Here is a 19,132-nt window from a genome sequence, read left to right as displayed (position 1 = left end):
AAAGAGTTTTGCTCGCCAGAGGAATGCATAGTGGTAAATATACAAAGATTTTGTAGGATAAAATTTTGACAGTCATAGAAAATGCGTCTCACCGGTTCATCAGTTTATTAATTGTCAGCACCGCCATGTTGTCGCGCATGAATACATAGCCCATTTGTTGTTATTGTTGTTTATATCATTTTGTTACAAACATCTATAAAATTTGCATATAACCAAACATCAGCTTTGTGTGCGCCGTGTACGTCCGTGTTCACATTCTATAGATCATGAGATCAAACTTTCATAGAAAATAATGCTTAAAAAAATATAGAATATGAACTGATGTAAAAATGTGGTTAAACTTGACTCCCGGACTCAACCATCAAAACGATCTGTAGGGCCTCTTCGGTACTGCTCGTGCAAATGTAGGGAACTGTGCTCTGCTCAAGGACAACCTATTTACCCAATCCGAAAAGAGTAATCTCTCCGCGGTTTTCGGATGAACGAAAACTTCTTTTCGGTCACAAATCTTAACATTTTACATGTTTATAATAAGGAGCAAAACAATATTATAGAAATGTAGAATATAGTAACAATCTTCTCAATTGGTCCGTTTATTTTGGAGAAACTCTTCCTTGTTATTCGCTTGTGCGCATTGATTTTGAATATCAATAAAGCTGTAAACAGGTTGCGACGACATCTTTAACGTTAGCATATGGCGTAGTCGTGGACTGCGAAAGATAATCTCAAAAAGCGAAATTTTGCTCGGAATCCGTTACCTTTCTACCTGAATTTATGCCTACTATGACGGATACAACCGGTGAGTAGTCAATGTAAAGTATGTTCAGCTGTTTACGTTGTATATCGAAGGCAAGGACTCAAAGGTTGCTGACAGAATAATGCAGGGACGCATTGTCTGTACTCGGCCTTTGTTAAAATTATCAATGCCGATCACTGAAAACTGACCGAAGAATATGGTCATATATTCTCTCGATATGAAGCTTGGGTTTGTCATTTTTTCATAAAGCGCATTACCTTCGAGAAAAATTTGAGGTTTATCCGCCCGTTGTTTAGGTTTGGCCGAGTTGGCACACAGAGAATACCAGGCCGGTGACTATGAGAATGCCGAACGCCATTGTATGCAACTTTGGAGACAGGAACCTGAAAATACAAGCGTGCTCCTGCTTCTAAGCTCAATTCACTTTCAGTGTAGAAGACTTGACAAGTAAGTAGCTCTTATTTAAGTTACTTTTTGCAAGAAGGTCATTTTAAACGGAAAAAGTGTATCACGAGAGGACCTTGACAGTCCCTAATAACATAAGGAGTGGAAGCCATTTTACTGTTAGTGTTATAATAATGCTGATTGCTATAGGCGCACAATTTGTATGAACCTGGGCCAGTGAAGGTCAAAAATTTGGAGAGTGTCCTCAAAATAAAACCTTTTGTCCGGTGATACTTTACAAGATGAGATACTTCGGTACGCTAAAGGTAATATTCGTTGTTCATATTCATCCTTGATAAGGTTTCAATGGCCTCCGCGGCAAGCCATCTCACCATGCCAAATTTGTAGTATTGTACTGCATCGGCAGTCCTCGTTTAACTTTGGCGTAGATCATTTGTTTGCAAAGTAAAATTACCAGATAAGTTTCAGTCAGGTTTTCCGTAAAGTGTTTCTCTATGGTCTCGTTTGCTCGGTCACCCGAGTGCATCCTGTTTTAACATAATGTATTCACAGATTATTGAAATGATTGCCATCCATGTGAACATGTTGAAGGAAACAAAGTAGTTCCTTTCATTATTTTTGCTCTTGGCTGTAACAGTGGTTTACCTCTCAATTGAATAGCTTTTGTAGATTTGCTGTTAGAGTGTAATATATCCATTAATATTTTTATGTTTCTTCATGGTCCTTTTTCATAATGAATATAGACTAACTGGTGTATGTGAAGGGGGTCAAGTGACATCTCGGACTAATGGCCATATTTTAATTTAAAATGTTTAATGATTAACATCAAATAGTGGCGGTGTTGTGTCAAAGTGATCACATTGCCTAGATTACTATTCCAGTGGCATTTTGTTGAATACTTTACATTTCTCAACATGGAGCAATCCTCCAGATTTGCTTTTTGTCTTATTGGTTGCCCATTGTTACTCGTCCGCAGTTAGTTCAGAAAGCAGTGGCAAGCCCAAATGGCAATAAGGATCTTTGTGTGACAAGAATATAAGCTTCACCAGAAATGTGTGAAAATATGTTGATCTTTCTGCTCTGATCAGAAATACTGTCAATCATACTTCCTTCAGTGAAGGACGTCCTCTGTTGCATATTTTTACTTCATTCAATTATAAGTTTTACCTACTGAAGGATAAACGAACCATCATATATACCGCAATTGTCTTACTACAAAAATCAAAATACATCACTGAGCCATTTGTACAATCATTCCATTACAGGTCTGCCCACTTCAGTACATTAGCCATAAAACAGAACCCAATGCTTGCTGAGGCATATTCAAACCTTGGTAATGTGTTCAAAGAAAGGGGTCAATTACAAGAAGCATTAGAAAACTACAGACATGCAGTAAGACTGAAACCAGACTTCATAGATGGATACATCAATCTTGCAGCAGCCCTAGTTACAGCTGGTGATATGGAAGGTGCTGTCCAAGCATACTGTTCAGCTTTACAATATAATCCTGTGAGTAAATTGTGTAGTGCAAAGCACCCTGTGCAATTTTGGTATCAATCTAAGAGAGGTCATCATGCAAATGCACATGTCAAGACCCATTTGTAGGTTTAAATTTTACCATAACATTGATTGTTACCTTTCCAAGTACATCAAGGTAGATACTAATATGTTTGTAAATAAATACATACAAAAATTCAAGAATAGTACGTCTTTTGAGGAATCAGAAAACATCAAATAATTGCAAGGTTTGCAAAGTTGTCTCACCATTATTTCTCTCTCAAAATATCAAATCATTTCTTTTTTTACAGGATCTATACTGTGTTCGGAGTGATCTTGGTAATCTTCTCAAAGCACTTGGAAGGCTAGATGAGGCAAAGGTAATAAGAATAGTCTGTGACAGTATTTATATTAGAAAACTGTAATTTGACCCTGAAAGGAGTTCAATGAGCTGTATTCCTCTGTACTTGTCTTATCTATCTCAAAATGTAGCGTCTCGCCTTGTATACCTCTAGAACTTATTTTGCATCCAAAAACTGTACATCTAGATTGTCTGCTTCCAAAATAACAATGAAAAAGACTAAAAATCCTGGCATATTCTGTTCTGTGTTTGAATTTGAGGAAAGTAATCTTTTAGAACTGAAACATTGTTTCTTCTCTTTTGTAGCTGATATCCACATTTCTCTTCTTTCGTATATGGTGGTATAGAAATTGTCCTAACTCCTTTTGGGGTTTCTTTTTTCATCATGTATTTGTAGATAGGTCTCAGCAACATAGGTCTCTGCAATATTCTGAAAAAATTGAATCGGTCACTTCATAGAATTTCTTGATGTATATTAAAGTTTGCATAAAACAAGGCAGTCTTTTTATCCAGGGAACTCATTGAATATTTAATCTATTGTAAAGCCAAAGGCTGGTCTAGGGCTCTGAGCGCTAAATTTTTTCGGAAAATTCGCGGTCGCGTGAACAGTCCATCACTTTTGCTGTTCAATTTGTGCGCGAGTTTTGTACAATCGGAACACTGGCCTCAAAGGGCTGTGGAAGCATAAATCTGTGATTTTAAGAGGGAATGGGCCAGGTCAATTCATGACATTTGTATGTGGTGAAGGGATTTGGCCCATTCGTGCTCGCTGCGACATTGTTGCCAAGTCTTATAGACTTTTATCACCAAACTCAGTGAGAGAAATTCAATGAAATTCATAAACTTAGAAAAGCAACTCTTTCAGTATCAGTGAATACATTTCTCGAATCAGTGTCTACATCACTGAGACTTTGAATGAAGTCTACAAGACTCTGTGACAAGGTGCGTACTGGTGATTAACTGCCTCTCGGTCTATGCAAAATAGCTTTCCTTTTCATTGCAGAGAACACCGACTCAAGGATACCCTGTGTTGCCAAGTCCCTCAATAATCAATGAGCTCTCAGAGAAAGCCTGCCTTGTATGCAGACAACAAAACTGCACAAAAATGTCTAAGTTATTGACTATATAGAGAACTATGTTGCGGAAAGACAAATGCAGTGTCATTTCATTGAGAGTAGGATTTTACAGTCTGAACACTTGTGATACAGCCACAAAAAATACAATTTTACAGAACTAGAAATATCTTCCAAAATTTTACTTTGACAACTAACCCACATATCAAACGCATGTTTGTAACAAAGGCATATTTACAAGTGTAACTCTGACTGTATGTTTGTACGTTGTGTTTTTTTTTTCCTTTCAATATTCCGTTATCCAGGAACACTAATGATATTTTTATCCTTGAACTATCTATTTTGTGCTATCATGCCACTAAAGGTGACAATGGTCCCATGATGAATACTGCTTGCAGCCTAACGCTGGGAGCCCTATGCAAGGCTGTTAGAGGTCCATTTTAGGAGTCAACACAGCATGGACATGGTGCCCGGTTGGTGGGTTTACATGAAGCTGTCCACGTTTGTACTGTAACTAGTCTTGTCTTCTGTCAATTCTAAATTTGATTATCTGTTAATTTGATTTGAAATGCCAAAATTTTTAATATATTCAAAGCATCTTCATTCTTGAGATGGCTAAAGAATAATGAAGAAATGTATACGCCACGGTTGCATTGATACTTAGAATTTCAGAGCTCTACTGAGAAAACTGCATTTTTCATTTTGAATTCTCTTTGGAGAATGCAAACATCATTTCATATACAGGTCAAATGGAATAGCCAAATTCAGGCTATGATGTATATTGATATGCGCGATGAGCGCTATTGCGAAAAGCAGGGAATGAACGCAGCGATGCCCCTAAGTGGGTGCTTTCATTCAGAGAAGCTTCATTGGAATGTCATATTGCTTTTTCTAAATGAAGGTATGCTTGAAACATTCATTTAAGTTGATACATTTTTGAGATCTACCGCTGATTAAAGAATTACACACTTGACATTCCTATGAAATGTTCTATGTTGAGAGCCCTCGTTTAGGAAAACAGCTTGCAGACATCTCTAAGTAATTGCCCTGATGTTGGTTCATGTGATCTTGAAGTCATTCAAATTTTCTTTTCTTTTAGGAGTCCATGAAGAAGAATACATGTGTTTTACTAAACTCTGGAAAATTGTATTTCAGACATAATCGTACATGTTGGATGAAATTAGAAGACTCAAGATGCATAAGCTAGCTGAAAGGGCATTGGAGAGCAGCATGCTGTGGCAGGCGCGATGTAGTTGGCGCTTTGCGTGCACTGAAAGCTTTGAAGAGCCTGTGTGTTTATGAAGGGACAAAATAAACAGCTAAACCAATGAATTCTCGGCAGTAGAATATTCAAATTCAAGCTGGCTCTTCAAACTTTGCATACTGCAGCGCAAATTGATTTTGACTACTCCATTTGATGTGTGGTATAGGTTAGGTAACTTAGAAAAAATGAGACAGTCTTGAACTGTCTTTAGACATGCATCACTGCTAGTTTCTAATTTATTTTTTATCTTCCAAATCCTTTCCTCTTGTCTATCTTCTCTCTATCTGTACTCTCCTTTGGCATATCTTTTGTTGCATGCATTATCCAAATCAAAAGGCCTGTTACCTGAAAGCCATAGAAACACAGCCAAACTTTGCCGTGGCGTGGAGTAATCTTGGATGTGTGTTCAATGCCCAAGGAGAAATATGGCTGGCTATTCATCATTTTGAAAAGGTGAGTTCAAATAAGATGCCCAAACTGTCCTCAAAAAGTGTGCTATCCCAAATCTGAAATCTGTGCTATTGTTAGTATATCTTTTTTTGTGTTCTCGGTCACGTCTTAAAACTTTTTATATAGACAGGATATTATAAACCATGAACTGTAATATACCACAAGAAACTTGTATTATATCAAAAAGTTATGAGTGTGCACAAGAGCATTTGTCTGTCAATAGCTGTTGCTAAGATATCTATCAATCTGCTTTGCAAATTTTGTATTACATTATTCTCATTCACAGTTATCTTTTACTGTAAGTGAAATAATATGTTAAGTTTTCAGCCCATAGGAAAATATCGTGTAAAAAAATATATATGTAAATGGCATGTTTGCCCTGCAACACATATCATTAGCTATCACTTTCACATTGTCAAAAATGAGCAACAAATGTTTACCCATGATGATATTCTACTTCTCACTTCATGTCCTCATGTATGACGCATTTCACTCTAGTAACTGTTCTGTACCAAGGTGACATTTCTACAGTTCATGTAACAAGATTGTGTACTATTTTCATGATGAAAGGACACCACTAAAAGGGAAAACATAAGCAGTGAATCTTTGTCTAATCTGCCAAAAAAAGTGACAGTGATTGTGATAAAATCAATTAATGATGGAAAGAAACTGCTTACTATTGTACATGAATATTTGGATAATGTAGTGTTACATGGACACTTATTTTCCATTTTTCCAAAGCAAATCCATTGCAGTCCAATGGCTATTGAGGTAAAATGCCAAGATGAAGTAGTGTGAAACCACCAACTTTCTCAAACTTGAGAACATGGTGGCTTTTGCAGTTTTTCAGTGAGAAGTGAAAACGATTGCATTCATATTGATCTCTGTGTATGCTTGCTTATCTGTCGTCTGTATGTCAATGTGTTATCTCATGCCACATGAACTCATAATGATGTTTTCCATCTCTCAGGCTGTACAGCTGGACCCAAACTTCTTAGATGCGTACATAAATCTTGGAAATGTCCTGAAAGAAGCCCGCATTTTTGACAGGTAAGTTTCACTTTCTTCATAAAGTGGACATGTTTTGCCTATACTACGTTGTTATTGACAAAATAAAGTTTCCTGAGGTGTAGATTTCTGTAATGCCAAACATTCTACATCTTCTCACTTTTGTTCATGTCACGCCATAATTGCTGCTCCATTTATCTCAACAGAGCTGTTGCGTCATATCTTCGAGCATTGCAGCTTAGTGCAGATCATGCCGTTGTTCATGGAAATCTTGCTTGTGTTTACTACGAACAGGGGTAAGTCAAGCACTCAAAAAAATTCTTCATTGACAGCTGAAACAGGTGACAGGAAATCACACTTTTGAGGTGATAGATATTTTAGGTAGTCTTCATAAAGACTGAGAGTAGGTGACCGACACTTATCACTGTAAAGTTAGTCCTTGAAAGCAAGGTCTGCCTCTCTCAGCTGTGAAATTTATGATGAATTTTTTAGATTTTGCCAGTAAAAAGTTTTTTTGCCAAACTAGTGAGTGGAATTGTCACTGCTTGGAAGGCTATTCAAGAATTGTTACTTAGAAAAAATAGTCTGAATATCAGGTACGTGTTCTGAACAGGTCATGGAGGATGGAATGGACTAGTCTGGGGGGAAAGGACATGTTGTGTTCTATAGACTCTGTGCACCAAAAGTATCATTTGATGGTGGTACGAAGGAGCCCATGCGTAGATACACGCATAGAAATACACACATTTCTGTGCACGTTAGCGCATGTGAGTTGTTTGTATCTTGGTCCATCCGAATTCCACGTTTAACCTATTACCTAATGTGATGGGAAGAATTAATTTCTAATAGTAGTGTGGTGTCTACACATGTCTATTTCAAACTGAAAACTACCCTTAAGAGTGCCTCAAAATGTGTTTTTCATGTGGAAACACTTAACTATATTGGCACAGTATATGATTCAAGATTTAAGTAGGCTACTTTACAATCAATTCACAGCAAAGTTTACTTTGACATGACATTGTTAAACTTAAATGCCTGCTTTGACCATTAGTATGTCTCAGAAACATCCTGAACATAATTATTACTGTTGTAAATCACAGATTAATAGACCTGGCTATAGATACTTACCGACGTGCCATAGAACTCCAGCCTCATTTTCCTGATGCTTACTGTAATCTGGCAAATGCTCTCAAGGAGCAAGGAAAGGTGAGTAAATAGATAGTGGTTGTTTACTTGTTTCAATGTTTATCCCTCCTGAAATGTAATTGAAAACTTGTGATTTGAAATAAATCTATGTGTCACCTGTAGTTGGAATGTAATGTCATCATGTTTGCCTTGAGAAGAGCTATTAGATAGGAAGTGATACAATTATGTGCCTGACATTGTGTGCCTCATACTTTTTATTGTTAATAAATATTTCATACAATTTTTTTAACAGGTATAATTTTACAATTCATGTATGTCAATTATCCATACATAAGAAGAAATTGCAAGTCACTTTATCATCGTAAAACAAGTAGCAAATTTCAATATATTGATGATGTATGTGTACTCAAGAGTCTTGATTACAGCCCGTAAAATCATATCTGTGTCCTGATTTGTCCCCTTAGGTACCTGAAGCTGAAGAATGTTACAATACAGCACTTAGGCTATGTCCGACTCACGCTGACTCTTTGAATAATTTAGCCAATATCAAAAGAGAGCAAGGCAATTCAGAAGAGGCTGTTAGGTTATATTGTAAAGCATTAGAGGTAAGGAAAGAAGTCTTTTGTTTACAATCGGCTATTTTGGTTTCAGCAAAAATTTAATCGCAGTAAGATGGAATCTATTAGCACTGTCTATTATGGCATTGCAAATCTAAGTTTTAACTCAATTGCTGGTTTATATGTGATATATATGTGTTGGATTCCAGTCTTTACCTCACTGAGAATTCACATCATGGTAATATGAACATTGAAGTAGGTAAATAGCTTATACAGATTATAACAGTATTATTACACATGATGGATTTCAGGATTGGCAGTCTGTTTGCTGTGTGTAAGTTATTTTTATTAAAAAGCAAGAGTGATTGCGTGGGAGACATTTTGTATCTTCATTATATGGCATATAAGTCCATTAATCACGGTGTTGATTATTGCACATTTTAGAACCAGTTAATGCTCAGCCTTTGTGGTGACCTTTCATTGTAGTGGTATGTAACCATAGTAACTCATTAGTGTAGAGAGGCTCTGATTGGCAGGGACCTGGAAAGGAAGTAAAATAATAAAACGCTTTATGGAAAAATCTTGGTTCTGATGCTTCTAAATGCAATCGCACAGTGATGCCTTCAGCAATCCCATAGTATTCAGGAGAAAATCTTTGCCATGGGATCACTTTTCTCCTACAGGCAGCACTGCAGTAATGATGTATGTTATTCGTGGTACTCTATAATTTTAAGAATTATGTTTTCTTTGTCTCATTTGGCATGCAATGTCTGTAGCTGTTTCTGTGCCTAATGTTCAGATTTTGCTTTTGAACGGTATTTGTTCAGTTAGCCCCAGTGTAAGTAACATGCAGGCTGTTTTCGAAAAAAGATTATTGGTGGATTGACAGCATTGTTTACACTATGATGATGATTGCATTATGTTAGCTTCTAAAGTCTGTAAGTCTTGATCAATATGTTATTCTTTATAACTGCAGATGTTTTATGTGTTTTCAGTTCTGATAACGCGTCTTTTTCATGTTTTATTTTTGGGGTTTTTTTTGTCATGCACAGGTATTCACTTTCATCCTTTTCTCTTTTCTGCAGGTTTTCCCAGAATTTGCAGCAGCACACTCAAATTTAGCCAGCGTTTTACAGCAACAAGGAAAGTTACAGGAAGCCCTGATGCATTATAAAGAAGCAATCAGGATCTCTCCCACCTTTGCTGATGCCTACTCTAACATGGGCAACACTTTGAAAGAAATGCAAGACATCCAAGGCGCACTGCAGTGTTACACCAGAGCTATACAAATTAATCCTGCTTTTGCTGATGCTCATAGCAACCTGGCATCCATCCATAAGGTTTGTATCAAGTTGAGAAAACCCATTGACTGGCCCCTGTGCTTACATTTAGAATGCTTTCTCCAGCAAGATCTCTCTGCTTTCAAGGGTTAGATTTTTCCAAAGGTCGTTTAAACAGATATGAAAACTTTCTATTCTTTTAAGTTTCAATTTATTTTCTCTTGAATGCAGGATTCGGGTAATATCCCAGAAGCCATTACATCATACAAGACAGCACTTAAATTGAAACCAGAATTCCCAGATGCTTACTGCAACCTAGCACATTGCTTACAGGTAATTAATGTTTTGTTTGTCCTCTGTTACAGTGGTAATTCCTTATTTATCTTTGCTGACATGTGTGAGGTACCAATTCAGAATTACCATGGCTTTCTTTTTATCCGTATTTCATTTATATTGTTCCAAAGCTGCACTTCTGTTATGTGCCCTTTCCAATTTGTGATTGATAGATCATTTTCCTGAATCGCTTTGCTAACTTTTTTATGTCATATTTTAAATGTTAATAGATTGTTTGTGACTGGACAGACTATGAAACACGAATGAAAAAATTAGTGTCCATCGTAGCAGATCAATTAGAGAAGAATCGGCTACCGTCAGTACATCCACATCATAGTATGCTGTACCCTCTATCACATGTGTTCCGCAAAGCTATAGCTGCAAGGCATGGTAATCTGTGCCTTGAAAAGGTAAGGGAACATTTTTGGATGAGTATTGGTAGGATTCATAACAAATGTTCTTACCAATGAAGATGATGTCATGAGTGACAGGGCAACTGAAGCTCTCTCTTGTCATGTATTGATGTAACAAGTTTATTTGTACTCACTATTCTCTTTGAAGACCAATTGTAGATTACATGTTAATGGTTCTATTCTGGAATAAAGAGAACACGCAGTGTTCTACAGACTCAGTATGCCAAAAGATCACATTATGACAGTACAAGAAAACCCGCATGGAAATACACTTATTTCTATATGCGTTTGAGCACATGGTTTTGCTTGTACCGAGGTCCGTTCAAATTTTTTGTTCAGTCCATCATCCAACAGGCGTTAGCCCAATTACAGGGTGAGGTAATAACCCACTAACCCCCAATGGAGCACTGAGGAGTAAAGTGCCTTGCTCAAGGGCACAACACCGCGCTGGAGTCTCGAACTCACCATCCTCCGACAGTGAGTCCGTTACTCTGGACCTACCGGATCTTGAACCGGGTCTCGAACTCACCATCCTCTGACAATGAGTCCGTTACCCTAACCACTGGGCCAGGGAGTAAATATTCAGGGAGTAAATATTCCTGATATTTGAACGACTCATAAATAATAATTGCAGTGAGTAAATATTCCTGATATTTGAACAGTATATTGTACAACATACTTCCATTTTGCAGATAAATGTCCTCCACAAACCTCCATATCCACATCCCAAAGACCTAACAGCTAGCAGAGGGCGTCTGAGGGTGGGCTATGTGAGCTCAGACTTTGGTAACCACCCAACGTCTCATCTCATGCAGAGTATCCCAGAAATGCACAATAGGGAGAATGTTGAGGTAGAGTATATGTGATTTTCCAGAGTTTTTCATTGATTTTTTCACCTTTTAAGATTCTTTGAGGTTTCCTTTTCAAAAATCCATTTTATATGTATACTGTCTAGTCGTGCAGTTGGTTTTCATCAACGTGAAATATGCTCTTTCATTTCAAGAATCAATCATCTTTCAAGAGTATGATTATGCATAAACAAACGTTTCTATGTGACATCGATTTTGTCAAGTCCCAGACTTCTGAGATGGTTACCAATGACATGTTACATATTGTTTTACAGATATTTTGTTACGCCCTCAGTGCAGATGATAACACGACGTTCAGAAGTAAAATAGCAAAAGGTGCAGAACATTTTGTAGACCTTTCACAGGTAAAAAACTTTACTCTGTTTGTTCAAGTTCTATGATAATGCTTTCCTGTTGATCTATGGACTGACTGAGTCGATACATAGCTATGTATGTAGATGCGCGCTAGTTTCACATGAAGCCATAACTGATAAACATGTTCTTGTAAATATGCAAAATACGGCATTGCCTGTAGTATACAGATACTACAGATAGGATCCTATGACCTTTCACAACATAGGTCATGTAATATGTACTCTTGTTTATGAATTAATGTTTTCAGATCCTGTGTAACGGCAAAGCAGCTGATCGCATCAGTGCTGATGGAGTCCATATCTTGATCAACATGAATGGTTACACCAAGGGGGCAAGGAATGAGATTTTTGCACTCCGGCCAGCTCCAATTCAGGTGAGAGCCCCACCCCCTCATCAATAGTTATCACTGTCTCTCAGAGCATAGGGTCTCGTTCATCAGACTCAAGTTTTCCTATAATGCAGTATAGCACATCAACTACAGTTTTATACGTGATGGAATCTTTTATGTCTGCTGTCAGAATTTTTGTCATTATGATCGAAGAACTTCATTTCTATCATGTATCCAATTAAGACCTTACCATTCTTGTTAAACATTTCAGGTGATGTGGCTCGGCTACCCTGGAACCAGTGGGGCACCTTTCATGGACTACATAATCACAGACAAAAACACTTCTCCATTTGAACTCCGAGAACAGTACTCAGAAAAGCTAGGTTACATGCCAAATACATTTTTCATTGGAGATCATGCACAGATGTTTCCCCACCTGAAGGAAAGGGTTATAATTGAAAGTGTAGAAGGCAAGAAAGCGGACACAGTTTCCATCGTGAATGGTGTGGACCTTGAACCCATCGTACAAAAAGTTGTTGAGAAGAGTACAGATGTAAGTTCCAGTTTTTCATCACTGAGTAAAGGAAGCAAGTGATTTGTCAACTAGAGTTAAATCCAAATGTGGTATTACAGTGATTGACAACACCAGTATTTACAGGGGTCTTGTAGCTGGAGTGACATTGCATTTTTTGTGGCCCGTGAGGGCAGGAATACGATAATACCAACTATAGGAAACATATAGGCTTTAGAACTTTACATGTAATTACAGTCAAATCAAGTTAGAATAACAAATCTGCGTTTTTTGTTCACAATACAGGAGCAGCATGTAGAGACAAATGGTGTTTTACCAAAAGATGAGCACACAGGAACGCCAATATTAGATTTACCAGTTACAACTGCTGTTCACACAATGGTCAAAGAAGGCCAAATCCAGACAACAGTGGAAGGTTTAGTTGTACAAAACGGTCTTGCAACCAACCAAGTAAGTGATTTAATTTCCTGATCAGTTCTCCAGTCACACCATTTTGATCTCTGGCTTGAGGGAGAAAATATTGTACATGTAACAAGCTGTAACTTGTGTACTGCATATGACGAGAGAAATCAATTACCTGTTGAAACAGAATTGTCTGGTATCGCAACAATGAAAATGTGATTACCATGAACTAGATGTACCATCATACATGTGACCTTTGAAAAAAATACCATAATGCTGTTGTATACGGCGTTCAATCTTTGACAGTAGTCCTCAAGACAGTGATCATAGATGTGAAACTTTTAACATTATAGCCAGCTATACTGAGCATTAAATTCAGTCTTGTGTGTATGCTTTTCTGGATCTCAAATTCCAAAAATGCAAATGACTTCAAAAATACGTACATAGCTTACAGTTTACCTTTAGCCCTTATCCTGCCAAGTTCATATTTCACCATCAGGTCAAGTTAAAATTAGGAAACTCGTTAAAACTAGCCAAGCACAACATGTCCCCAAGGGTGCCTTTTAACAAAATATTGAACATTGGAAGGCCTCTAAAACAGAGATACTGTAAACATGATGTTTACCAACTAAAGCTGCCATTACAAACCAAGCCAAGTGGGTGGAAAATACATATGGGTCATTTCTCAATACTGCTTTTTACTGACTTTGCAGAAGGGGAAGTGATACTGTTTAGCTGGAAAAGGCTAAAAGGGAAAGGAGGAGAGAGGGAGATTTAGAGATGGTGTATGAGAGACAACTTGCCACAGTGTTAACTATTTTCCACCATTGAAGCAAATTATGTGTCATTTTCCAGGTAAACAACAAAGCGGCTACTGGGGAAGAAGTTCCAAAACAAATTATCGTGACAACAAGGATGCAGTATGGTTTGCCAGAAAATGCTGTGGTGTATTGTAACTTTAATCAGCTGTACAAAATTGATCCAGCCACGCTTCAAATGTGGGTAGCGGTAAGTGAACATATATATCCCTTTTGCATCAAGGCTAACTTTCATCCATTGTGTTCATTTATTCTGCACTTGAAAAAGCTTAAATGCAAACAAAGCAGATCAAAGGTTTTCTGACAATATTGTATATATACGGTAACAATGGAACTCTCTTAAACCTTTGACATTAATCCATTTATGATTTGCTGGATTAATGCACTTTAAGATAATTGTAACTAAATTACCAAGTGGCAATTTGACATCAAGTGCAGTCACAGTATCAGGCATTGTTCACAGTTTGCCTGTATTTGATGTTCTTGTATGAGAGTATTTGTAACTTACAAAATATGCTAACTTATGAAAGCAAATGCTAACCAATAGCAATACTAATATGTAATCAGAAAATAGTGACCATACATATGTAGACGGTATGAGAACAGATTTGGAACAGATCTTTGGCCAACCAACAGTGGCTCCCAAGATGTAGCATCATTTGTTAAAAGATGATGTACTACTTTGTGAAAACTTCACATTTGTCTGAGAAAGAAGTGTCAGAAATTAACCAATTTGAGACTACTAAACAATAACCAATTTGAGACACTTTGTACAGCCCAGCCCAGCCCAAAGATCTTCCAATGATGTAAGTTATATTGTGTCAGTTAATTGGCTGTTTGGCAATGCCCTATGTGTCAACTACCAGTTAAACTTCATAGGAATGACAAGCAATACCCTGTCCATTGCAGATCTTGAAGAGGGTTCCCGATGCGATGCTTTGGCTTCTGAAGTTCCCAGCAGTTGGTGAATCCAACATCCAACAGACAGCACAAGAAATGGGGTTAGCCCCAGGTCGTATTATCTTTTCACCGGTTGCACCCAAAGAGGAGCATGTGAGGAGAGGTCAGCTAGCCGATGTGTGTCTAGATACCCCTCTCTGTAATGGTCATACAACTGGTATGGATGTTCTCTGGGCAGGCACACCAATGGTTACACTTCCAGGTATACATTTTACACAGCATAGATTCATTTTGTTCCCCAGGTACATGATATTGAAGAAGGAAAAAAGCAACAAAAAGAATTAGATACGGTGAACACATATGTGTTGAGCAAAGAGGTTTCCCAGTGAAACCTTTCCCCCACTGAAACTGTTCAGAGCTGCTCCCAAATTCATCTTTCTGAGATAATAAAAGAAATGGAATGAGAAAGTGTGACTAACATTTTTCAACTTTCTGCTGCCTGTGTTGTTATAACACTTTTCAACTTTTGCTGCCTGTGTTGTTACTGTGAGTAATCTTTGTGCAAGTGTCTGGTAAAAAGTGTAGGACTTCATATTTTGTTGTGAGCGTTTAATCCAGGTCTAGAGTGGATGTTAAAATCTCATTTCGTTACTTCACAGGTGAAACATTGGCATCAAGGGTTGCTGCATCACAGCTTCATGCCCTGGGATGTCCCGAATTGGTTGCAAAAACCAGACAAGATTATGAAGATATTGCAGTGAGACTTGGATGTGACAGAAACTAGTGAGTGTTGTTATCAATACATGTTTTCTCATCAGCTGCCAGAATGTTTTGTGGTCACACTACTGATTTGAATCAGGGAAAACAGATTTATCACAACGTACCATTGGTTGATTATTCCACCAAAATACCATGTGTACCTCTTTTACATGATGTTGAATTTATGAGTATGTAAAACTAATGTTTCTTTTAGGTAGTTCATATCTCAAAATTAAAAGATGTAAACTTTTGCTCAAATTTTTGTCAGGGGGAAAATTTCAACCATTCTCTTTCGAAATCAAGAATAAAAATCAAGGTCACCGTGCAAGTTTTGGTACTAGAGAAACATTATCCTATTTGTAATAGTTTAAATTGAAGATTGCCAATATTTCTGTGCTATTGGAGAAAATTAAATTCCCCATTTTCACAAATCTAAGCCAGTTAAAATTTTGTTTGCTCCATAAGCTTCAAAATGAGCCCTCCACTCCCATCCAGTGGTAGGCGAAAGAATGTTGTAAAAGTTTGAGAATCTGACCATCTGTCCTTCAGACACATTTTACCTTAACATCAGCTATTATTAGTCCTCTAAAACTAATTGGGAACTTGTTATCTGAATGCCATCTCAAACATCTTTTTTTTTTTCCACACAGTTTGCGGTTAATTCGAGCACAGGTCTGGAAAGCCAGAACAACAAGTCCCCTCTTTGACTGCAAACAGTATGCGACTGACTTAGAAGACCTTTTCAGGAAAATGTGGAACAGATACGAAAGAGGACTTCCACCAGATCACGTAGTCAACTGAAAAAGCCAACAGTTTGTCATCATAAAGAAGATATTAATAGGTTTACGACAGCCCTTAGATTGTGGACAGTAGACTAGTGTTTACACCAAACCAGAACAGTACAGCTGTGCCGGTAGATGCCTTAGATATGTTGTGGGCATTTCCTAAAGTGTCTGTGAAAAGAACCATGACTATTCTACAGTAATCATTTCTCTTGTGAAAATTCTCAGTTTGTAAATGTTTTAATTCGCTTTGCAGCCAAGCTATGTCACTTTGGCAAAGTCCAGAATTTTTTTTTTTGCCCCAGGGATATTTGCCAATTAATCAAGTGTAGACAGTCATGAACAAAAGAGTATGCACTATCTGTGTGACAGTTTGCGAGATCCAGGGGTATTTTAAAAGAAATTATTTGTTGATGCTATAATGCCAGTGTAGGTTATGAACCTAATGGTGCTATGTACATTGAGACTGTGAGCATGACTAGTATAGGAAAATGAGCATCAACATAACAAGCAATATGCACATGATGGAATTTATTCTTTAAAATCATGTAGTGGAGTTCATTTTAGAATTCGAATATATTTTAATGACTTATAGAGAGGGGGGGCGCTATAGATTGATTGATCCTAACGTTTGAGACTGCATAGGTATGTGCACATTTTCTTGCTGTCTAAATAATGAAATACACTGCCCTGAAGTCTGAGTTCATTGGATGTACATGTTAAGAGAATGACTGGACAGCTCCCAACACGTCAACAGGATGTTTTTTAGGATTTTCAGGGGGGTTTACAGTGATATAATGCTTCAGCTGATGTGTGAACAGGGTAGTGCAAAGAGTGTGAAGACCAAATTTGGAAGGATTTGTTTGAGAGATGGCCGTGTTTGCAGAATGGGAATTGACTCTGAAAGTGTCGTTTCAATTTAAAAGATTGCTGACAAATTTATGTAAATTATTTATGGTTACACAGCAAGTAATGTCAGTTTTTTTTTGTGCTGAATTTTGAAGTTCCATATCATGTTACCTTTATCAAAATACCAATTACAATATAAAAATACCTGTACAGTGCAACTATTTGTGTGTGTGGTTTTCTTTTGCCGAAACATTGGCAGATTATTGAAGGAATTATGGTGGACAACTTACCATAAACATATTTTTATGGGCAAGGGCAAGGAGCAGATGAGTACATCCCTACTCCATATATGAAGTTACACGGCTGGCCTGTTATAACTGTTGATTATACCCACTTGATGCAGTCAGAAATTCTGCCTGTGCAAAGACACAACCAACACTGTAAGGGTTGTGAAGGAGACCGAATGATTGGCACCCTGTGTCCTAGTCTGATATGTCGTGTTGATATTTGTGAAAATCAACCCAGGAGCATAAAAGAAGAAACTACAAGCATGCTAACATTGGTTGAATTTGATAGCAGAGTTTTGCATGTGTTCAGTTTGGTATCTCTCTATACTTGTGATTACTGTAACTGTATCAAGGTAGTATGCACCTCACAAATGAAAGAAACTTTTGTTCAAACTTTCCTTAAGGTTCCAAGACAAGAAATTGACCTTTTTAATCTAACAATTCTCTGGTGGTAAATAAATAAGCTCAGAACCCCCCTTAAATTGTACATTCTGAAAGCCTAGATATAGGGGAACATTTTGGTTAGTTACCCGAGTGTCACCATTGTTTACATAACTATCACGTGACAGGTAATTTGCATAACCTTTCACAAATCGGTTTCCCCTGTTTTGGCTCAATTCTTCTAAATATCTGACTCACACTTTCTGGAATGCAAGCTGTCACAAAGCTCTTCCAAAGTTTGTCTCAGGCTTTTTATATCTTGCTTAGTTTTTTGGAGCACAATATAAAGAAATCAATTAGGATTAAATTCACCGCTCTGGAAGTTTTTCTGGCATAAAACTTGTGTTAAAAGGTTTAAAAAAATTCTGAGACACTTTGAAAGATCGTAAGGACAGCTTGCACGCGCACAAATTTCAGCCTAATATCTCAAAGTATTTAAACAAAATATGAGGAAAACCGATTTTTGAAAGGTTATGCAAATTACCTGTCAGATGATAGTTATGTGAACAATGGTGACACTAAGGTAACCAAAATGTTCCCTATATCTAGGCTTTCCGAAAATATATAATTTACGGGGGTTCTGAGCTAATTAATCACCACAGAATTGTTAGCTTAAAAAAGGTCAATTTCTTGTCTTGAAACCTTAAGCGAACTTTCAACCTTACACTCACCGAATAAAGAAAGAAAAAATCACATGTCACTGTGCGAAGTTTGGGACTAGAGACATTACCTTGCATTATTGATCTTTGTGATTCAAAATGGCCACCATCCCTCTGTCAACTCTATGGGAAAAAACATAAGATTTTCCAGAAAGAAAATATTTTCTAGCCCAAGAGCTTTAAAATGAGGCCCACAAGAGGTAGATTGGGAAAGAATTGTAAAAAAATGTCTGAATATCTGTCCCCAAGGAGCATACTACCTTATGGTAGCACAGGCCTTTTGCTTTAACTTTCCTCAAGGAAACGTCAACCCATTGTCAAAGTCAAGAATATTATTTAGGGCTCGCCCAGAAGACTTTGGTACTAGAGAACAAATTACCTAAAATTTACTGATATTTGGAATTCAATACGCCCACCATACCTGTGTTAACTCTATGAGGAAAAATTGAATTTTTCCAATGTTCACAAAAAAAATAAGAAGTTGGAAAGGTCATTTACTCCAGAATGAGCACCATACAATAGGAAGACCAGAAATGTTTTATAAAATTTGTCTCGGAGACACGTTGTTCCATAAAGAAAGTCTATGACGATCAACAAAAGATGCTACC

General features: G+C 37.4%; 1 protein-coding gene across 1 annotated transcript; it reads left to right on the top strand.

Annotated features, from left to right (window-relative positions):
• The first annotated feature begins 206 nt into the window (after window positions 1–206).
• LOC139131120 (UDP-N-acetylglucosamine--peptide N-acetylglucosaminyltransferase 110 kDa subunit-like) lies at window positions 207–17,355 on the top strand. Its single transcript, XM_070697068.1, has 21 exons — window positions 207–799; window positions 1,054–1,204; window positions 2,428–2,671; window positions 2,971–3,039; window positions 5,694–5,810; window positions 6,778–6,857; window positions 7,022–7,111; window positions 7,916–8,021; window positions 8,426–8,566; window positions 9,604–9,858; window positions 10,030–10,131; window positions 10,362–10,541; window positions 11,237–11,395; window positions 11,668–11,757; window positions 12,015–12,140; window positions 12,367–12,648; window positions 12,913–13,077; window positions 13,885–14,037; window positions 14,757–15,009; window positions 15,407–15,530; window positions 16,157–17,355. The coding sequence occupies exons 1-21, from the start codon at window positions 775–777 to the stop codon at window positions 16,305–16,307; spliced, it is 3,063 nt and encodes a 1,020-aa protein (XP_070553169.1). The 5' UTR covers window positions 207–774; the 3' UTR covers window positions 16,308–17,355.
• Window positions 17,356–19,132: the final 1,777 nt, after the last annotated feature.

The sequence above is a fragment of the Ptychodera flava genome, chromosome 4, assembly GCF_041260155.1.
Source record: "Ptychodera flava strain L36383 chromosome 4, AS_Pfla_20210202, whole genome shotgun sequence".
In the NCBI taxonomy this organism is placed as follows: domain Eukaryota; kingdom Metazoa; phylum Hemichordata; class Enteropneusta; family Ptychoderidae; genus Ptychodera; species Ptychodera flava.
Note: the sequence above shows the minus strand (reverse complement) of the source record. Positions and strands in the feature narration are given on the sequence as shown.